This window comes from Cherax quadricarinatus, unplaced genomic scaffold (assembly GCF_038502225.1).
Source record: "Cherax quadricarinatus isolate ZL_2023a unplaced genomic scaffold, ASM3850222v1 Contig793, whole genome shotgun sequence".
NCBI lineage: Eukaryota > Metazoa > Arthropoda > Malacostraca > Decapoda > Parastacidae > Cherax > Cherax quadricarinatus.
Window position 1 is genome coordinate 3,943 of NW_027195819.1, and position 20,249 is coordinate 24,191.

Consider the following 20,249-nt stretch of genomic DNA (forward strand, 5'->3'; position numbering starts at 1 on the left):
CTGAAGGAGGGGTGTTAATGTTGCAGTTTAAAAACTGTAGTGTAAAGCACCCTTCTGGCAAGACAGTGATGGAGTGAATGATGGTGAAAGTTTTTCTTTTTCGGGCCACCCTGCCTTGGTGGGAATCGGCCAGTGTGATAATAAAAAAAAAAAATAAATAAATATAAAGCAAAATGGACGGTAAATTTTATATACAATTGTCAAGGAAGCAATAATTATAACAACAGATGGGGTACTACTATCATAGGCCCCTGACGATCATAGTAGCCATGGGTCCAGTAGCCATGTTTGTAAATCCTGGGTTGGTAGACTGACCCTACATGATTCCTGGTGGTCCTGGTTGGCGCTGACAGAGCATTTGTCGAACTTGCTACTGACTATGTGAAATAGAGGCCTGGAACCTAACACCACCAGCTGGAAAAACAAGAAATTCAGGTTTGTAATGTTAAAAACTTTGTAATGAGCACTTGATAAACTTCTCAAATGAAAGTTACAAAAGCTTCATATTTCTTATCAGGAAAATATTAAGTATGCATTTGATTTGTCATGTTTGCACACTTCTGGCAAGACAGCTACTGAATGAATGATGGTGAAAGTGTTTCCATTTTTGGGTCACCCTACCTTAATGGGAGACCAAGTATTTAAAAAAAAAAACACAAATTAAGTATGCACTTTATATAGACAATCTTATTTTTTAATTTTATTAGTAACAATTCCTATACAACTGTCTTTACAGAACATTAATCTTCACTACACAAAAAATCAGAGAAAAATCACAGCTGCACTGCATTAGTGTGCATATACAGTATCAAAGTAATACTTTCTTTAAACTCACATTTGCAAGAACATTCAATTATACTATATAATGTTCTGAATATCTACGTATATTTTAGTTAATACTACAAACAGATCACAAGTAATAAAATCTCAGTGATATATATGAATACACATTGCATGGACCAAGAGAAAAACCCAAATTCAAGGCATTATTTATCTTAAATACCTTTGTATGCATAGTCACACTTATAAGGATAATAATAATTCTTTAATAGCTTACAAGGATATTGAATAATGAATGTTTTTCCTTATTTTTTTTTGTTTTTACAAAAACTATGCTATAATAGTCCATTTGATACAAGTATTATTTTTTAAAACACCGCCTCGTCTCCTACCAAGGTAGGAGACAACTAGTGTCTTATAATAAAAAAAAAGAGACAAGAGTTGTAACCCTACTTAATGGGGCGAGAAAATGTGAATTCCGATAGAGTATATGCAGTAACTGGGAGAGAGAATTATGATCTTTTCTCAGTAATGACAAGTTCTCTAGCAATTACTCAGTCTTTTCTTTAAATTACATCTCTGAATCAAACTTTGCTGAATGATTTTGTGGATAATTGCTGTGTAAAGACTGATGAGATTTACCTATGCACAAACACATTATACAAGTGCCAACTGCCACTTTGGGCACTGACTACTAACATTTTCAAATTGGCAGAAATTAGCATAATTAAAATTTTTTTTTTTTTTTGAGGTTTTTAAACATCTCTCCTGAGGAAACAGAATTTTCTCATTTATAATAGCTGATCTAAACTGGATGTAAGCAGTTTAAGCAGAGTAACACCATTTTAATTTGACTAATGTGAGTCAAGGGGTTCACACACACATGCTTAACACCTGTTTACTTCCAGCACCCACCCATCTCAGTGCAGCAAAAAAAGCAGCAAATAAGCAGTTTTGTGCCAGTGTTTTGGGGGCAAATATGCAATTACTGTGAGTATAATACCTTCAGCAGTCTCAAGGCTACTGGTTTTAATATCCCTTATATTAAACTCTGTTCCTGTCTTCAGTGGAGATTGGTCATCACTTTTTCTTTGTATGCATTACTAGGATTTTTTTAAACCTTGCTTGTAAGTGGCCAAGGTTCTGTGGAAATAAAAAGAAAGAATAATTTATGAAAATAAGAAAGAAAAAACAAGCCAAGAGTCAAAGAATTAGCCAACCTTTACAGTAACGTTGTTCTAGAATGTTTACTAAGTACAGTATGTACATAAAAAATGAGTCCATCTGTATTAAGCTGAATCCTATAATATTTACATCACTTTCTAAAGTAACCCTTTTACCCATCACAACAAAATGTTTTGTTATGCCATGCTTGCAATCTACAAACTGATGACCATTCTACAATCACTAGAGCTGTGCTCAATACTACAAGCATATTTTATTAAGTGGTTAAAAAGCAAGGGTTTAAAGTATGATAAAATTAAATACCCAGAGAAACTTTTTTTTCCAAAGTTTCAAATTTTTAATTATATGAGTAACAAACTGCTTTCAGTACAATGGTGTATTGAGATGAAACAGTCAACACCTTGCTATAATTCTACCACTGGGATGCTGTACATGGCAAACTATGTTCTATTACAACACTAAGCAATCTTTTCATAACACATCATTCTGTTTATTCCCCCACAGTAATATGTGACATACATACCTTAATTGTTGTGTTCCTGTACTTACATCCATTTTGTCTCGACTACTCTTGTTGTCTATTATTGGGTTTATCATGTCTGCTCTTGCTCAACTCAATTTTTTAAAACTTTACATTTAGTGTTTTCGTTTCCAATAAAAAGTCACTGATATCTTTCATGTTACTCATGAAATCCAATAAATACTTATTTAACAAGGCAATTACATTTCTGCAAATGTGCATGCACCCTAAATTTGTGCTAAATGAAACGAATAACATGAGCAAAACACGAGGCTACCTGTAGGTCTCACAAATCTCAAAGTTAACTTACCCCACATTTATACTGCCCTTACATGTAGCAGTTGAACATCTTGGAGAATGAGGTGTATTGATCTCAGTCTACTGGGCCCAAGAGTAGATTTTGAAAGAGAACTGTCAGTAGTTAATGGCAGTTTTGGAGTGGCAAAGTACTGCATCCTATTATACCTCCAGTCTGTGTTCCTTGTATTACAGTAGTATAGACCTGATGATAAAAACAGTTTCAACTGCTCCAAAATCCTTATTTCAGACGAAGACTTTTTTTTTCCATATTAGGATCAGTATCAAAGAACACTTTTGTAACTTCATTATGTGCAAGCAGATTCTCACATATTGGTTGTAATTTTAGCATTTTCTTCTTTCCCTTATCCTCATGCTGTTTCTCTTTTTCCTGGAAGTGATCATCCCCAGCAATCCTTTTCCAGAAGGTTTAATGTTGCCTTCTTCCAACATATCCACTTGCTTTATAATTCTTGAAACCCTTACCTCTCAAAGTTCTTGCCAGGTACATAAGCTTCTTCACCTCATTAATTTCAAGGAAATACCTCGAAAATCAGGAAGCAGAGGCGGCTCTACCAGTAATTGTTACTACCCAGCAATCTGAACTGATTGTGTCACTTCAATCCATGACTATCTTGATGTGCGTAAGTGTATTTACAATGGTGAACCTATGCCAGAAGATTTGAATTTTCATTCATCATGCTTATAAGCTTTTTTCATGATTCTACCTACATAGGTGTATCTGAGATTCCTTATAAGTTTCTGATCAACTAAAGATATTAAAGAGGCCATGTGGAGTAGTAAAAATAAAAAACTTGTACATTTTCCTTATGATTCTGCAAACAGGGATGATATTATGTATGACCTCTTGTTAAGACAACCAAACAATGGGTAAAGAAGTTTTAATCACCTCTCAGGGCACTTATTTTTTCTTTAAACACTCTGGCTATGTTCCACCAAGGTAGGGGTGACCTAGAAATGCACAGGCATCACAATTCAAATGACCCTTTAAAATACAACATTCCCATCCCTCCAGAGTGAAGGCACTTGATTTCCTACCAACAGGGCTCAAGTCCTCTGAATAATTCATAAATGTTGCCTTGATTACACTCCAACAGCACATCGGGCCATAAAAAAAACAATTGTCTCCACTTGCTCCAATTTAACATGCCCACATAAGCTGCTGGATACTCAAGCCCCCTAGCACTCACACTCTCCTTTATCCTTCCTGGGATGATCCCTACCCCTTCTTCTTTTCATGCCAGATTTATATACCACTTGATTATCCTATTTTGCTCCATTCTCTGTAAATGTAGAAAACACCTTTTCAACCCCTCCTCATTCCTCTGAATCTTACCAATGGTAACCCTCACACTCTTCTTCGATTTCAACACTCTGAATCCTCTGCAAAATATTCACACTACACATTGCTCTCAAACATGACACTGTCAATGTCTCCAACCTCCTACTCTGTGTTGTTATCAATATACTGTAATATGGTATATTCCCATTCTTTTTTTTTTTTTTTGCCTTCACAGATACCATTAACTTCCTCGACACACCACCTACATCTATGAATATATTCACTTCCTCCATATTCCCTCCTGCCAATTCAGGATTCTGTAAGCAGCAAATCAGCACTGGTTTTCACTTAAAATCTCCTGATGCACTGCAGAAAAGAAGAGAATTTAAAAGATTTTTAGCTACCTTAAAACAAGGTGTAAATGGTTCTTGTTAGCTGATGCAGATTATCTATTTGTTATTACAGTACAACGCCCTCTTCTAGCTACAGAAACAGAGCTATGCTCATGCTATCCCACCTTCAGTGATTAATCTATCATGTCACTCTAGACACCCCCCCCCCCCAAAAAAAAAAAAAAAAAAAAAAAACTCTCTGAAAGAAGGGTGTTAATGTTGCAGTTTTATAACTGTAGTAGTATAAGCATGCCTCTGGCAAGACAGTGATGGAGTGAATGATGAAAGTTTTTCTTTTTCAGGCCACCCTACCTTGGTGGGAGATGGCTAATGTGTTAATAATAATAAAAAAATAAATAATATGAAATACAAACTACTTAACAGGAATGGATGTTCTCTTGGCTATTTATTGATCTGCAAAAGGTTTTTAACACTTGTCTTCAAACTGAAGAACTGCAGTAAGGACACACACAGATTACTACGCAACATAACCATAAAGAACATACCATCATCTACTCTACCAATACATATTGGTGACCACCAAGGTGGCATCCTAGGCCCTTTTCTACTCCTTTATAACAATGAACTGCTGAATGCCACACATTGTAAGTCAATACTCTTTGCTGATCACACCACTTTTATCTTATGAAATACAAATCAAAATGCTTTAGATGACATAGTTAATGATCAAAAAATGCCTACATTTGGATGACAACTGACAAAGTTACATTTTGTACATTGCATTTGGAAATAAACCAAACAACCAAGTAAATCTTATTAAAAAGTACCAAATACTAAAGAACAAAAAAGGTAAAAGATAAATTCCTAGACAAATTCAAATTTAACACTCAAGGGCATATCAAAGAAATTTTAAATATCAGAAGGTATTTCTCCAAAATTTGCTACATTCTCCATGTTATACTGCTTGCAAAATGTTGTACTTCATACTGTTCTATTCATATCACTTGTATGGATTTGCGAAAGATCAACAGCAGCAAATTACCTATGATCAATCATCACACAATAGAAAGCACCCATTAGGACCATAACAAACTCAAGCATTAGACAACACACAATATCCTTTTATTCATAGCTCTAAATTTACTTTATACCACAAGTACAATAGACACATCAAACAGTTTGGTATATTTTCAGGCCCTTGAACTGCAGATCTGGCCTAGATCTAAGAGAAAAGTAACAAAGAACATAGGCATCACACTAGAAAAAAAATCAAAGGCCCTCCAATTAACCGAACAAGTTGAGTTCCTGAAAATTATTTGTAACTCTTAAGTGTGCTGTACTCAGAATTTATTTTCTTATAAAAATGCAAAATGTAATGGAGAAGTAGATTCCACACTATTCGAGAAAAACATACAAACCCAATAATTAGGTTTAGGTAAATGTGCCTTTTTAACTGTAAATAGCAAATTAATGCGCTGTTAACCCGTAAACGGTCCAAACGTATTTATACGTTTTTACCGCTAGTGCCCCAAACATATATACAGTGGACCCCCGCATAACGATTACCTCCGAATGCGACCAATTATGTAAGTGTATTTATGTAAGTGCGTTTGTACGTGTATGTTTGGGGGTCTGAAATGGACTAATCTACTTCGCAATATTCCTTATGGGAATAAATTCAGTCAGTACTGGCACCTGAACATACTTATGGAGTGAAAAAATATCGTTAACCGGGGGTCCACTGTATACGTTTTATTTGCCATACATTCAACATTGCCACGATAAGCCTGAGTCTCCTAGACATGAGAGAATGGGTGTGCGCACTCACTGTGCACCATATTAAAATAATTGGGGATCCCTGGGTACCATATGCTCTTTTTTCCTATTAAAAAAAAAAAACTTTTTTTTTCTCAAAAAAGTTGGGGCACTACGGGAGAGAACATATATATACGTTTGGACCATTTATGGGTTAAAAATACATTTTAACTAAGGTTGGTAGACAGCAACCCCCCAGGAAAGTACTACCATCCTGCCAGATGACTGTGAAACAGAAACCTGTAACTGTTTTACATGATGGTAAGATTAATGGAGTCTTTTTCTGTCTCATAAACATGCTAGATAACAGGTGTATCTTGCTACTTCTACTTACACTTAGGTCACACTACACAGGCAAGCACATGCATATATATACATACACACAACTAGGTTTTCCTTCTTTTTTTCTAAATAACTCTTGTTCTTCTTTATTTCCTCTATTGTCCATGGGGAAGTGGAAAAGAATCTTTCCTCCGTAAACCATGCGTGTCGTATGAGGCGACTAAAATGCCGGGAGCAATAGGCTAGTAACCCCTTCTCCTGTAAACATTTACTTAAAAAGAAAAGAAAAACTTTATAAAACTGGGATGCTTGAATGTGCGTGGATGTAGTGCGGATGACAAGAAAGAGATGATTGCTGATGTTATGAATGAAAAGAAGTTGGATGTCCTGGCCCTAAGCGAAACAAAGCTGAAAGGGGTAGGGGAGTTTCGGTGGGGAGAAATAAATGGGATTAAGTCAGGAGTATCTGAGAGAGTTAGAGCTAAGGAAGGGGTAGCAATAATGTTGAAGGATCAGTTATGGAAGGAGAAGAGGGAATATAAATGTGTAAATTCAAGGATTATGTGGATTAAAATAAGGGTTGGATGAGAAAAGTGGGTCATAATAAGCATGTATGCACCTGGAGAAGAGAGGAGTGTAGAAGAGCGAGAGAAATTTTGAGAGATGTTAAGTGAATGTATAGGAACCTTTGAATCACCTGAGAGAATAATTGTGGAAGGGGGCCTAAAGTAGGAGAAACATTTAGAGAGGGTGTGGTAGGTAAGTTTGGGGTGCCAGGTGTAAATGATAATGGGAGCCCTTTGGCTGAATTTTGTACAGAAAGGGGTTTAGTTATAGGTAACACATTTTTTTAAGAAAGAGGATAAATAAGTATACAAGATATGATGTAGGGCATAATGACAGTAGTTTGTTGGACTATGTATTGGTAGATAAAAGACTGTTGAGTAGACTTCAGGATGTACATGTTTATAGAGGGGCCACAGATATATCAGTCACACCCACTTAATTAAGAAGGAAGGAGCATTGCTGCAGGCCTACTGGACATTAACCTCCAATTATTTCTCAATAGCCTCACTTAATTTTTCATTGTCTTCCTCTTTATTTGTTATTCGCAACTCGATAACAGTCCATGACAGACTAAAATGTTAACCTGTTCTTATTTCCAATTTGTGGCTTAGTTGTTAATTGTTCCAACCAAGGAGCTGACTAATTCTTAACGGTAGTAAGCTAAAGTTTATCATATAAAACTTGGGTATTAATTGTGCCACATAAGGACCTATGATCAGCTTGAGCCAAGATTTTTGTTCATCACCAACTGCTTACTAAGGTATATATCATGCAAGAGGTTAACATTTGTTCACTGTTATACAGTGCCAAGCACTTATATTTTCACCTTTACACTCTACTCGAAAAAGTAGAGCATCCACCTAACATGCATGTTAGTTAATTTAGGGAAAGTTTTGTTCCATGGCCACTAAATCGCCTTATCTAACATTAAAAATTATGGAAAATTAATTTTGAGTTCTAAATATTCTGAATGCAGTACTTACCTATTACAGTACTTGCAATGCAGTCAAAATACCTGAAAATACTTTTTACCACAGGCAGACACTCAATGGATATAATGTGTATATTCTGTTTCATCAAGGCGTAGACCCACCTGGTGGTAAAGGCTGCTGAGTGTAGAATGGCTGCTGCTGCTGAGGTGGCTGTTGCTGCCCAAATCCTGAGGCCCACTGTGCTGGTGCTGGTCCACTGAACCCAGGGCTCTGGTATGTCATAGCTGGCATAGTGGGCTGCAGCAATACATTCTGTCAGTACTATAATTTAACAAGTGTCCTACTCATTTGTACAAATTTTTCTCCCCTACCCTCACACATACTCACTAGTCCTTATGTATACCCATGACCAGTTTTGAGTTCCTATTCCTACAATCTGGCCTAGGGGTTAAGCTTTTCTGGTGCTTGCCTGGTCAACCAGGCTGTTGTCACTGGTAGCCAACTGTCTCACCTATCAATCACAGCCTGGTTTATCAAGCACTTATGCAAGGTAGCAATTGAGTTAGCTCCTGAAGATGATGGTGGCAATGGTGGTGGTGGTGGTGGCAGAAGCGGCAAAGGTTATAATAAGAAGGGAGTAGTGGTAAAGGTTACAATGTGCTAAGTACAAAGAAAGCCTTTATCATGCCAGGGCATTTAGGGCAGACTAATCCTAGTACATAATAACTACTTAAATCTAGACAACATAAGAGTGGTTAACTTGTATTAAAATCTTTATTTAATCTTAATACTAATGCAAGGTAGTCAAGGTGGAGGTTTATAAGAATAATAATCTTGAAGTTGCACAAAATAAAAACAATAGTATTACAAATAATGGTTCACACAGTAATATTTCATGGATTGGCAGATGTTTAATAGACTAGAGATCATATAGTATAATATTTGGGAGAGTTGATTCAAACTGATTAGAAGTTGTTTCGGTTGGTTTGGCTGGTACTGAAAGATGAGATGATTTTTAAGCAAGGCCCTAATTTATAAATACAGTCAGGGGATCCTTTACCAATTCAGGTAGTGAATTCCAGATCTTCGGGTCCTTTATGTGCATTGCATTTTCACAATGTAGTATTTTTTTTTTTTTATTATTATCACACTGGCCGATTCCCACCAAGGCAGGGTGGCCAGAAAAAGAAAAACTTTCACCATCATTCACTCCATCACTGTCTTGCCAGAAGGGTGCTTTACACTACAGTTTTTAAACTGCAACATTAACACCCCTCCTTCAGAGTGCAGGCACTGTACTTCCCATCTCCAGGACTCAAGTCCGGCCTGCCGGTTTCCCTGAACCCCTTCATAAATGTTACTTTGCTCACACTCCAACAGCACGTCAAGTATTAAAAACCATTTGTCTCCATTCACTCCTATCAAACACGCTCACGCATGCCTGCTGGAAGTCCAAGCCCCTCGCACACAAAACCTCCTTTACCCCCTCCCTCCAACCTTTCCTAGGCCGACCCCTACCCCGCCTTCCTTCCACTACAGACTGATACACTCTTGAAGTCACTCTGTTTCGCTCCATTCTCTCTACATGTCCGAACCACCTCAACAACCCTTCCTCAGCCCTCTGGACAACAGTTTTGGTAATCCCGCACCTCCTCCTAACTTCCAAACTACGAATTCTCTGCATTATATTCACACCACACATTGCCCTCAGACATGACATCTCCACTTCCTCCAGCCTTCTCCTCGCTGCAACATTCATCACCCATGCTTCACACCCATATAAGAGCATTGGTAAAACTATACTCTCATACATTCCCCTCTTTGCCTCCAAGGACAAAGTTCTTTGTCTCCACAGACTCCTAAGTGCACCGCTCATCCTTTTCCCCTCATCAATTCTATGATTCACCTCATCTTTCATAGACCCATCCGCTGACACGTCCACTCCCAAATATCTGAATACATTCACCTCCTCCATACTCTCTCCCTCCAATCTGATATCCAATCTTTCATCACCTAATCTTTTTGTTATCCTCATAACCTTACTCTTTCCTGTATTCACTTTTAATTTTCTTCTTTTGCACACCCTACCAAATTCATCCACCAATCTCTGCAACTTCTCTTCAGAATCTCCCAAGAGCACAGTGTCATCAGCAAAGAGCAACTGTGACAACTCCCACTTTATGTGTGATTCTTTATCTTTTAACTCCACGCCTTTTGCCAAAACCCTCGCATTTACTTCTCTTACAACCCCATCTATAAATATATTAAACAACCACGGTGACATCACACATCCTTGTCTAAGGCCTACTTTTACTGGGAAAAAGTTTCCCTCTTTCCTACATACTCTAACTTGAGCCTCACTATCCTCGTAAAAACTCTTCACTGCTTTCAGTAACCTACCTCCTACACCATACACTTGCAACATCTGCCACATTGCCCCCCTATCCACCCTGTCATATGCCTTTTCCAAATCCATAAATGCCACAAAGACCTCTTTAGCCTTATCTAAATACTGTTCACTTATATGTTTCACTGTAAACACCTGGTCCACACACCCCATACCTTTCCTAAAGCCTCCTTGTTCATCTGCTATCCTATTCTCTGTCTTACTCTTAATTCTTTCAATAATAACTCTACCATACACTTTACCAGGTATACTCAACAGACTTATCCCCCTATAATTTTTGCACTCTCTTTTGTCCCCTTTGCCTTTATACAAAGGAACTATGCATGCTCTCTGCCAATCCCTAGGTACCTTACCCTCTTCCATACATTTATTAAATAATTGCACCAACCACTCCAAAACTATATCCCCACCTGCTTTTAACATTTCTATCTTTATCCCATGAATCCCGGCTGCCTTACCCCCTTTCATTTTACCTACTGCCTCACGAATTTCCCCCACACTCACAACTGGCTCTTCCTCACTCCTACAAGATGTTATAGATGTAGTAGGCATAATAATATGAGTATATGTAGTATGTCTTGTATATTTAATAAGTTCAGGTTTTTGAAAAGTGGTGGGGTGTGCTGTCTAGCACAGGAGCTGGTAATCACCCACACAGCAGCTTTTTGCTGGGTTATTAAAGGTTTAAGGTGGTTGGTTGTGGCTGATCCCCAGGCACAAATACCATAGGTGAGATAGGGATATATTAGAGTGGTATAGGGTAAGCAGTGTCATTTGGGGTACATAGTATTGTATCTTGGAAAGGATGCCTACTGATTTGGAAATTTTCTTGGAGATATGCTGGATGTGGGAATGAAATTTAAGATTACAATCAAAAAGAAGACCTAGAAATTTCCCCTCAGTGTGTCTTGTAACAGGGGAACTGTTTATCAATATATTAAGTTGGATATTTAACCCCTAAACGGTCCAAACGTATATATACGCTCTTACGCGTAGCGCCCCAAACGTATATATACATTTTAATTTTCCTACCTCCAAATTTGGCACAATTGGCCTGAGATGCCTGGTCAGCATAGAATGGGTCTTAACACTCGGTGTGCACCACCATATTAAAAAATCTGGGACCACTTAGTACCTTGTGGGAGCGCCAGTTAAATTGAGTGCCAGCTAGAGCAAACTGTGGCATACACCAAGGATTCACTGATGTAATGTCATATTAACACTCCCCTTTTAAGAGGAAAGTGATGTTAACCCCAAGTTTAGGGTCTGTCTATCTCTGTCTCTTTCTATTTATCTCTGTCTGTCTATATCTATCTGTCTCTGTCTATCTGTCTCTCTATCTCTTTTTATCTGTCTCACAGGTACACTCAAATGCAATTATACATAGTGTATATTACCTAGGATAACCTAAAAAAATCCAAAGTGCTCTACTGTACTTGTAGATATAATGCATGTGAATACCCGTTGGTTCACAGTGGCTCTCTCTGAGACAGAGAGAGAGACAAGCAGAGAGATGGAGAGACAAGCAGACAGAGAGACAAGACAAAGAGACAGAGATACCAGCTCATCAAATGTCATCCCTTATCTCTGCACTATCTCATCTTATCTCTGCACCCTCGCTGGTGCCCACCCATCAAATGTCATCCCATACCTCATCACTGCCCTCTCGGATGCTTGTCACATTGCTTCAAGGGAGCTTCTTCCTTCTTCCTTCCTCCTCCTTGTTCTTCCTTCTTCTTCTTCTTCTTCTTCTATACTCCCATGTATCCAAAACATTGCTGGGACCTATAAATGCTTTGTATATATTCCTAGACAATAGTAAATGACCAAGGCAGGTTTAAATGTCCACCTGTCAATGTGTTTGTGACAATTTGAGTACAATTTCAATGCCTAATATTAGTGTCAGAACAAAGATTGCTTATGAAATGCCAAGAAATACAATAAATTGCAATTATCAGAACATAAAAATTATATAAAATATAAAAATGAGAAAAAATGGTATTTTGGCAACACTTTCTCAAAGGACAGGACTCGATGTTGCTGTCAGGTGAGCATTAAGTGCCAACTTTGCAGCCTCATATCTCAGTAAGTACTGACCCTATTTTTTTTATTTTAATCCTATCACACTTAGAAAATTTTTCTCTGTGTTTCAATGGAAAAAAAAAAACATTTTTTTATTTTTTTAAATATTTCAGGGCACTGGGCGAGAGAACGTATATATATATATGTTTGGACCGTTTAAGGGTTAAGGGATCATTATCAGATATAAAAAGCAAAAGTAAAATTGTTGTACGTCAAAAGGGGTTCAAATAATGACACATACTGGTATACAATAGTAATATACAAAAGCCACCATTTGAATGCCATAGGTTTGTTTCGTCATATTGTAGTACAAATGTACTCTTATTAAATAGTAAAATCAATAATCTTAAAAGCAAACATGAAATATTTTTAAATGCATGAAAAAACTACATCAAATCAATATGCAGTCCTAGAAACATCTACTTGCACACATCAAGACAGTGAGTAGAAAAAGAACACAGCCATGAGTACTCTAAGAGAAATATGGCTGCACTTTTTTAAGGCCTCTGGGATTTTACATTGATATAAGTTCATTTTTTTTTCAAAGAATATCGAGTGTTCATGCTAACAGTACTTTACACTTCTTCATAAATAAGAAACTCCCCAAATCCAGCCCATTTTTTATTTCTTTTTTTTTTTAATTCTATGGGATTAGTGCTTAAGATATTTATATAATTCATAGGGCAGTCAGAGGTAATGAAAAAAGTTTAATGTATGCTTCACTCCACTTTTGTTAAGTGTATTGCTGAACACTGAGTCGTACTGGTCTTTTGAGATTTTGCTCATTTCTTTTTCGTTTTGAGTGTATGAACTTCCCGTTAGCAAATGTTAATTTTTGTACAAATATTTAGCTTTTTTTTTTTTTTTTTGTTATTCCTAGGATAGTTTTTGTTCTCTTTGTGCTTCTTCCATCTGGTATGAGTGTTTAAGTTTTTGCTATTTATTAGTAATCTCTCGTTCCTTCAATGTGATGTATATTCTTGTTTTTAAGCAATTCAATAACTATTTTTTCCTTTATGTTTCCTTTCTATTCTGCAGCTTTTTTGTAGGCTCAGTGGAACATAATTTATATTTAACCTTTCCATGCACTGGTGTAGATTAGAGTGCTCAGGACTCTGTGAGTTCCTTAGCTGTTACTGACAGTGGTTTATACAAAGATAATTATTAGATTTTTGTTCTCCACTTCAATACCTAGCATTTCTAGTGTATTATTTGATGAATTACTCAGTTCAGCACAGCATAGTGTGTCTTTAACAGAGCCCTACTCCTCCCTGTGACTTACTTATTCTCTCACATATATAAATATTGTACGTAATTTTTGACCCATACCTCACTGTCCAAAATGTCCCTTGTGAATGCTCATGACAAAGTGTGTATTAGCTTCTGTGAGGAGCCCATTTGTGTAGTTAACTTTGTAATTTTTATTTGTTTCCAAACACTGAAAGTTGGCAAAAATGGGAGGAGGCATTACCACTTGGGATGTTCAGGCTTTATTAATATTCCTGGTGATTTTTTATCCAAATATTCTTCCATATTACAAACTTCCTATTTTCTGTCATATCCATTTTACTCTCCATTCCTTCTTTCCTAAACTGCATTTTTTTCTCACATATAATTATTTTGTTAACACATCGGCCAATTCCCACCAAGGCAGGGTGGCCCAAAAAAGAAAAACTTTCATCATCATTCACTCCATCACTGTCTTGCCAGAGGGGTGCTTTACACTACAATTATAAAACTGCAACATTAACACCCACCCTTCAGAGTGCAGACACTACTTCCTATCTCCAGGACTCAAGTCCGGCCTTCCGGTTTCCCTGAATCCCTTCATAAATGTTACTTTGCTCACACTCCAACAGCATGTCAAGTATTAAAAACTATTTGTCTCCATTCACTCCTATCAAATACGCTCATGCACACTTGCTGGAAGTCCAAGCCCCTCGCACACAAAACCTCCTTTACCCCCTCCCTCCAACCCTTCCTAGGCTGACCCCTACCCTGCCTTCCCTCCAATACAGATTTATACACTCTTGAAGTCATTCTGCTTTGTTCCATTCTCTCTACATGTTCGAACCACCTAAAAATATACACACAGTACCCAAAGAAACAATTTAGCTAAGATAAGTACAATATATTACTATATGTAAAAAGAAGAAAAATTTTATGAAAGAATTTCTTCTTTTTCAGGTCACCCTGTCTTGGTGAGAGACAGCTGGTGTGTTAAAAAAAAAAAAACACTTACACTAGCCATGTTGTTGACACTGGCCACTTGTCTGGGCGCTCGTCGCCTGTTACGCTGCGCTTTGCCTCCACGTTTTGATGCAGCTCGTGGTGACTGGTCTGAGGTAGGGGTATCTGGAGCTTTCACTTCTTCCTTCACCTGCTATAATAAAAAAAACAAAAATTTTAAGCACATTAACCAAAGAAATATAAAAACTCAACAATTTTAAAGCACAAATAGAGTGACGAGAATAGTCATGCATGAAAGATGATGTAATATCTAGAGATCTTAAATGACTTACCTGCTTGTCTGTTACAGGCTCCAAATCTTCTGGAGGTAGTGGAGGAGGTTCAAGGTAAAAGGCTACAGGCTTCGTCACTGTATGTGTATGGAATCTACAACATGTAAAACAGAAGTAAAATACAATGTAAGAAAAAGGATTAAAAAGATTTAGTTCATCGACTATTTCCTACAAAGGCAGGGAGACCCATAGAGAAAAAATACACTCACTTTCCAAAATATTAATTTTTTTATTAGGAACTGCATAAAAAAGGGAGGATTTTCAGATAACTGCTCTCAGCATTTGAGTCACATTCTATGACCTGCATGGTTTGACTCATGAAATCGTAATAAGACAACTGTAAACAAACCATGGTATGGGTGGGGCTTGAACTTGCAGAAGGTGGCTTACACGCTGGCCTGGGGTTTTATGACTCACTTGCCACAAGTTCAGGCCCCACCAAAACCATGGTATGTATGGTTTACAGAGCAATAACTCTAACCACCTTGTCCATGGAACTGGAAAAGAAGAGCCAGACATAATTTTTATATAACAATAAGAGCTTTTAATTGAATAAAACTGGTATAAATAACTGGGAAACTGGCTAACTGGACTTGAGTCCTGGAGCATGTTAGGTATAGTGCCTGCACCCTGAAGGATGACTCACGAAATCGTAATGACACGATTGCAAACAAACCATACCATGGGCGGGATTTGAACCCACGGTCAGAGAGTCTCAAAACTCCAGACCATCACGTTAGCGACTCTCTGACTGCGGGTTCAAATCCCGCCCATGGTATGGTTTACCCTGATGGATGTTTAGGGATGTTGCAATTCAAAAGGTCATTCAAACTGTGGTATCTGCACACTTTTGGCAGAATAGCTATTAAATGAGTGATGGTGAAATGTCTCTCTTTCTTTGGGTTTCACTTTCATAGTGAGAAATGGCCAATTCTGCAAAAAAAATATATATATATACTATAACTCCTAAAATTGGTGAAAATCATGAAATCTCTAGCCCATTTATTATCAAAAATGCATCTAGTGAGCCACAAATAACCCGCACATAGAAGAGAGGAGCTTACGACAATGTTTCAGTCCGACTTGGACCATTTACAAAGTCACACTAACGAGAAGGAGAGCAGGATGGGTATATATAGGCAGGAGGTGGTAGTGGTATTAGTAGTGGAGGTGGATAGAAGTAGTAGTGGGGAGGTAGTAAGAGTAGGAGGGGCCAATCAAATACTAAGAAAGAGGAGCACTGCAAGGGAGCTGGAGCCCACAGAGGGTAAGAGCAAGAACACAAAGGGGAAGAAAAACAAGTAAATAAAGAAGGAACAAATACACAGGGCAGAAGAAAGACAACCCAAAGGAGAAAAAGGAAAAAGGAAAGGGGAAGAGGGAGAGGAAGAAAAAAGGAGGAATCAGGTTAGATCATGAATCAGGAATCAGGTTACATTGTAAAATGCTCCAAACTTCAGAACACTCGTGACCTAACCTGATTCCTCCTTTTTTCTTCTCCTCCCTCTTCTCCTTTCCTTTTTCCTTTTTCTCCTTTTGGTTGTCTTTCTTCTGCCCTGTGTATTCTTTCCTTCTTTATTTACTTATTTATTTGTTCCCCCCCCCTCTGTGTTCTTGCTCTTACCCTCTGTGGGCACCAGCTCCCTTGCAGTGCTCCTCTTTCTTAGTATTTGATTGGCCCCTCCTACTCTTACTACCTCCCCACTACTACTTTCTTCCACCTCCACTACTACCACTACCACCTCCTGCTTATATATACCCATCCTGCTCTCCTTCTCGTTAGTGTGACTTTGTAAATGGTCCCAGTCAGACCGAAACGTCATCGTAAGCTCCTCTCTTCTATGTGCGGGTTATTTGTGTATAGTTCCAATCACGGTATTGTGCCTTTTTTTTTGTTATTTCTAGTGAGCCTTATGATGATCATATCAATCATGTCAATGTTGTCATTCCAGATGCACATCATTCATTCATTCACCATTTAATCACTACAGTTCAAATGTTTGACAAACTCTCTGCAAGATGTAAAAAGTCTCTTCAATTATTTCCTTCACGGATTTGTAGGATTTATCTGGGTTACATTATTGTCATATTAAAGATAATTAAAAATGCCTATAAAACCTTGTACTTGCAAATATAGTAGAGAAAATAGTTATAAAAACTATAATTTACCAATTTTTAGCAAATAATTTAGTAGTGGTCACATTAATGCAAATAATAAGCAGCACAAGTGGGTAAGAAGCAAGCAGCACAAGTGACTGATCAAGTGGGTAAAGCAGCAAGCAGCACTGGTAACTGATGAAGTGCATGATCTTTTGTTGGAACAAAGGATGTTGAGGCATGGGAAATCTGGAAAAACAGACGGGACGTGCAACTATGACCACCCTAGAAAATGCCATGCCCATATGACAACAGGAAAATGCAAACTCCCTTCCTGTAAGCTTTTTCACCCTGAACTGTGTACCTCTTCAGTACAGGAAAGACTGTGCTATAACTTAAATTGCCAGGCACACCATCTAAAGGGGACAAAAAGATACAAAACATCCAGGCCATGGGAAAACCTGGGTAGTCACAGCCACTCAAGAGGGAGAGGTTTTTTAGTGCCAGGAAGGAAAAAAAAACTGGCAGGAAATGGCAGAAATCGTACACCAAATCCAGTCATTCCTGGAGTGGAACCACAGTCGATGGCCTCCACTCCAAACCAACAGATACAGATACTAATGCCGGAAAAAAAATCCCCCCCCAGTACCAACAATACCACCAGTCCGATGACATTCTTCTTTGCAAATATACAGGGTCTAAAGCCAGCAAGAAACAACAAAATACCTTTCATCCGTGGACTGCTTGCAGAGGCAAAGGCAACGTTCGCGGCTTTCACTGAGACCCACATAAGGGATCACTTGGACAACGAAATATGGATCCCAGGTTACAACCTATACAGATGTGACAGAGTGAACAGGCAAAAGGGGGGGGGGGTTGGCCTGTACATTGCAGAGTCACTTGTTTGTACCGAACTGCTTAATGCCTCAAATGATGTAGTGGAAGTTTTAGCAGTAAAGGTCAAGAACCAAAACCTAGTCATTGTGGTAGTCTACAAGCCTCCAGATGCAACATCCCAGCAATTCCAGGAACAGCTGTTAAAAATTGACCACTGTGTGGAAAATCTTCCAGCTCCTGCACCCAACATCTTGCTCCTGGGGGATTTCAACTTAAGGCACCTAAAATGGAGGAATATAGCAAAAAAATATAGCTACCTTAAGTACCTACTGTACTTAAGGTAGTACAGTTTTTATTACAAATCAAATAACTGGAAAGATCTCCTTATTAAAGAAAAAATAATGATGGCTCACCTTAGTAGTCGATGAGCTTCTTCATATTTGAGAGGTTTGCGCTCAAGTCTAGTGGCACCAAACCATGCCCATGACAGAGGAGCAGGATTACGATGACCATCTAAAATATCCCATGGACTAAGCTTTTGTTTCTCTGCTGCTTGCAAACCCTTTAATGCAATTCAGTGACATTAAAAAAGTGACAGGTAAACAGTTAAAACCTTATTAGATTAAAAGCAAGTTCTTTAAAATATATTTTTTGTTTGTTTAAAGTTACATTATTTACTTTAGTACATATATTTAATTCATAGTGATGTATGGAGAAGCTTAAAGGATACACAGTATATATACGTGGTGCTAGCAGGAACCATTGATAGGATTAATCCTTAAGGGTTCCAGGAATCTTCACCCCAATGACCTAGTTTCAGACCCAGGTCTCCTAAATTGGCAAGTAAATAATATAGAAATAAGTACTATTAAGAAGCACACAGGAAAGAAAAAAGAAAGTTTATAGTGAATGTAAATAATGTGGTTATATAATTACATATATCATTCTTTCTTAGCAAATATTACATTAATTCTTAGAGACTTACATGTTTCTTGTCCTTGTCAAATTCTTGTAAGCGATTGCCTTTAGTGTCTGTGACAGATCCCCAGGGTTCAAGAGTTATGACCTCTGCCTGCAACTTAGGCAGTGGAATCAACTGTCGCACCAAGCGCAATGACACATTGTTACGCTCCCCAATTTCCTAAGAAACAAATGGAAATATTTGTTATACTGTATACTTCATTTTTTAACACATCTGTTGTCTCCCACCAACATCACTTTAATGCAATAGCATTTCCCACCAAGGCAAGGTGGCCCAAAGAAAACATTTGCCTATTGTTTCTTAGCTGTCTTTCCAGAAGACCATAAACATAGTGGTCCAGTGATGACTCACTGACCATAATGTCCCCATTTGTCTTATCAAGTGAAGGTATTATACAATAAAATTTAAGTCTTGACTAACCAGTTTTCTTGAATACCATTACATACAACAATATTCAGATTGCAAATCAATTCCTAAATTTAACTCGCCTCCACTAAACCTGACTTAACTCCTTCATATGCTTGTTGGATGTTTAGTCCTTTACCTAAAAATACCTCTTTCCAACCATTCCACAACCATCTCTTCTTACATACATCCCCTTAATGAATCTATCTTCATTTTTTTACAGGACTAAACTATCATCCAGTATTTTCATTTCTTAATTTCTCGTTCTCTGCATAACAAATATATCATACACTGATCACAGGCAGTATTTCCACTGGTAGACAGCAACCATACAGGGAGGTACTACCATCCTACCAAGTGAGTGTAAAAAGGAAGCCTGTATGTATTTCTTTTACATGATGGTAGGATTGCTGGTGTCTTTTTCTCTCTCCTAAACATGCAAGATTTCAGGTGTGTCTTGCTACTTCTACTTACACTTTGGTCACACTACACATACATGTACACATTTATGTGTCTACACTCATCTGAGTTTTCATTGATTTTATCTTAATAGTTTTTTTCTTATTGCTTTTCCTGTCATATCCATGGGGAAGTGGAATAAGAATCTTTCCTCCGTAAACCATGTGTGTTTTAAAAGTCAACTAAAATGCCGAAAACAATGGGCTAGTAACCCCTTTTCCCGTATAACTTGCTAAATAGAACATAAGAACATAAGAACATAAGAAAGGAGGAACACTGCAGCAGGCCTGTTGGCCCATACTAGGCAGGTCCTTTACAATTCATCCCACTAACAAAACATTTGCCCAACCCAATTTTCTATGCTACCCAAGAAATAAGCTCTGATGTGCAAATCCCACTCAAATCCAACCCCTCCCATTCATGT

The 20,249-nt window shown here is 37.8% G+C and overlaps 1 protein-coding gene and 1 long non-coding RNA gene across 2 annotated transcripts in view; both read right to left on the minus strand.

The window, feature by feature from the left end:
* Positions 1-381: 381 nt before the first annotated feature.
* On the minus strand, positions 382-12,516 carry LOC138851499 (uncharacterized). The gene is made up of 3 exons (XR_011391254.1): positions 11,577-12,516; positions 8,196-8,331; positions 382-414 (listed from the first exon to the last, which is right to left on the minus strand). It is a non-coding gene; the product is annotated as an uncharacterized lncRNA (long non-coding RNA).
* A 2,195-nt stretch (positions 12,517-14,711) lies between these two features.
* Positions 14,712-20,249, minus strand: part of LOC138851498 (mediator of RNA polymerase II transcription subunit 12-like protein) — a gene marked incomplete at its 5' end in the record, with an annotated part of 103,615 nt that continues 98,077 nt past the window's right edge. The window contains 4 exons of the mRNA XM_070080693.1: positions 14,712-14,906; positions 15,046-15,139; positions 18,393-18,541; positions 18,965-19,120. Of these exons, the coding sequence (XP_069936794.1) occupies positions 14,712-14,906; positions 15,046-15,139; positions 18,393-18,541; positions 18,965-19,120 (594 nt within the window). The remainder of the gene's footprint in view (positions 14,907-15,045; positions 15,140-18,392; positions 18,542-18,964; positions 19,121-20,249) is intronic.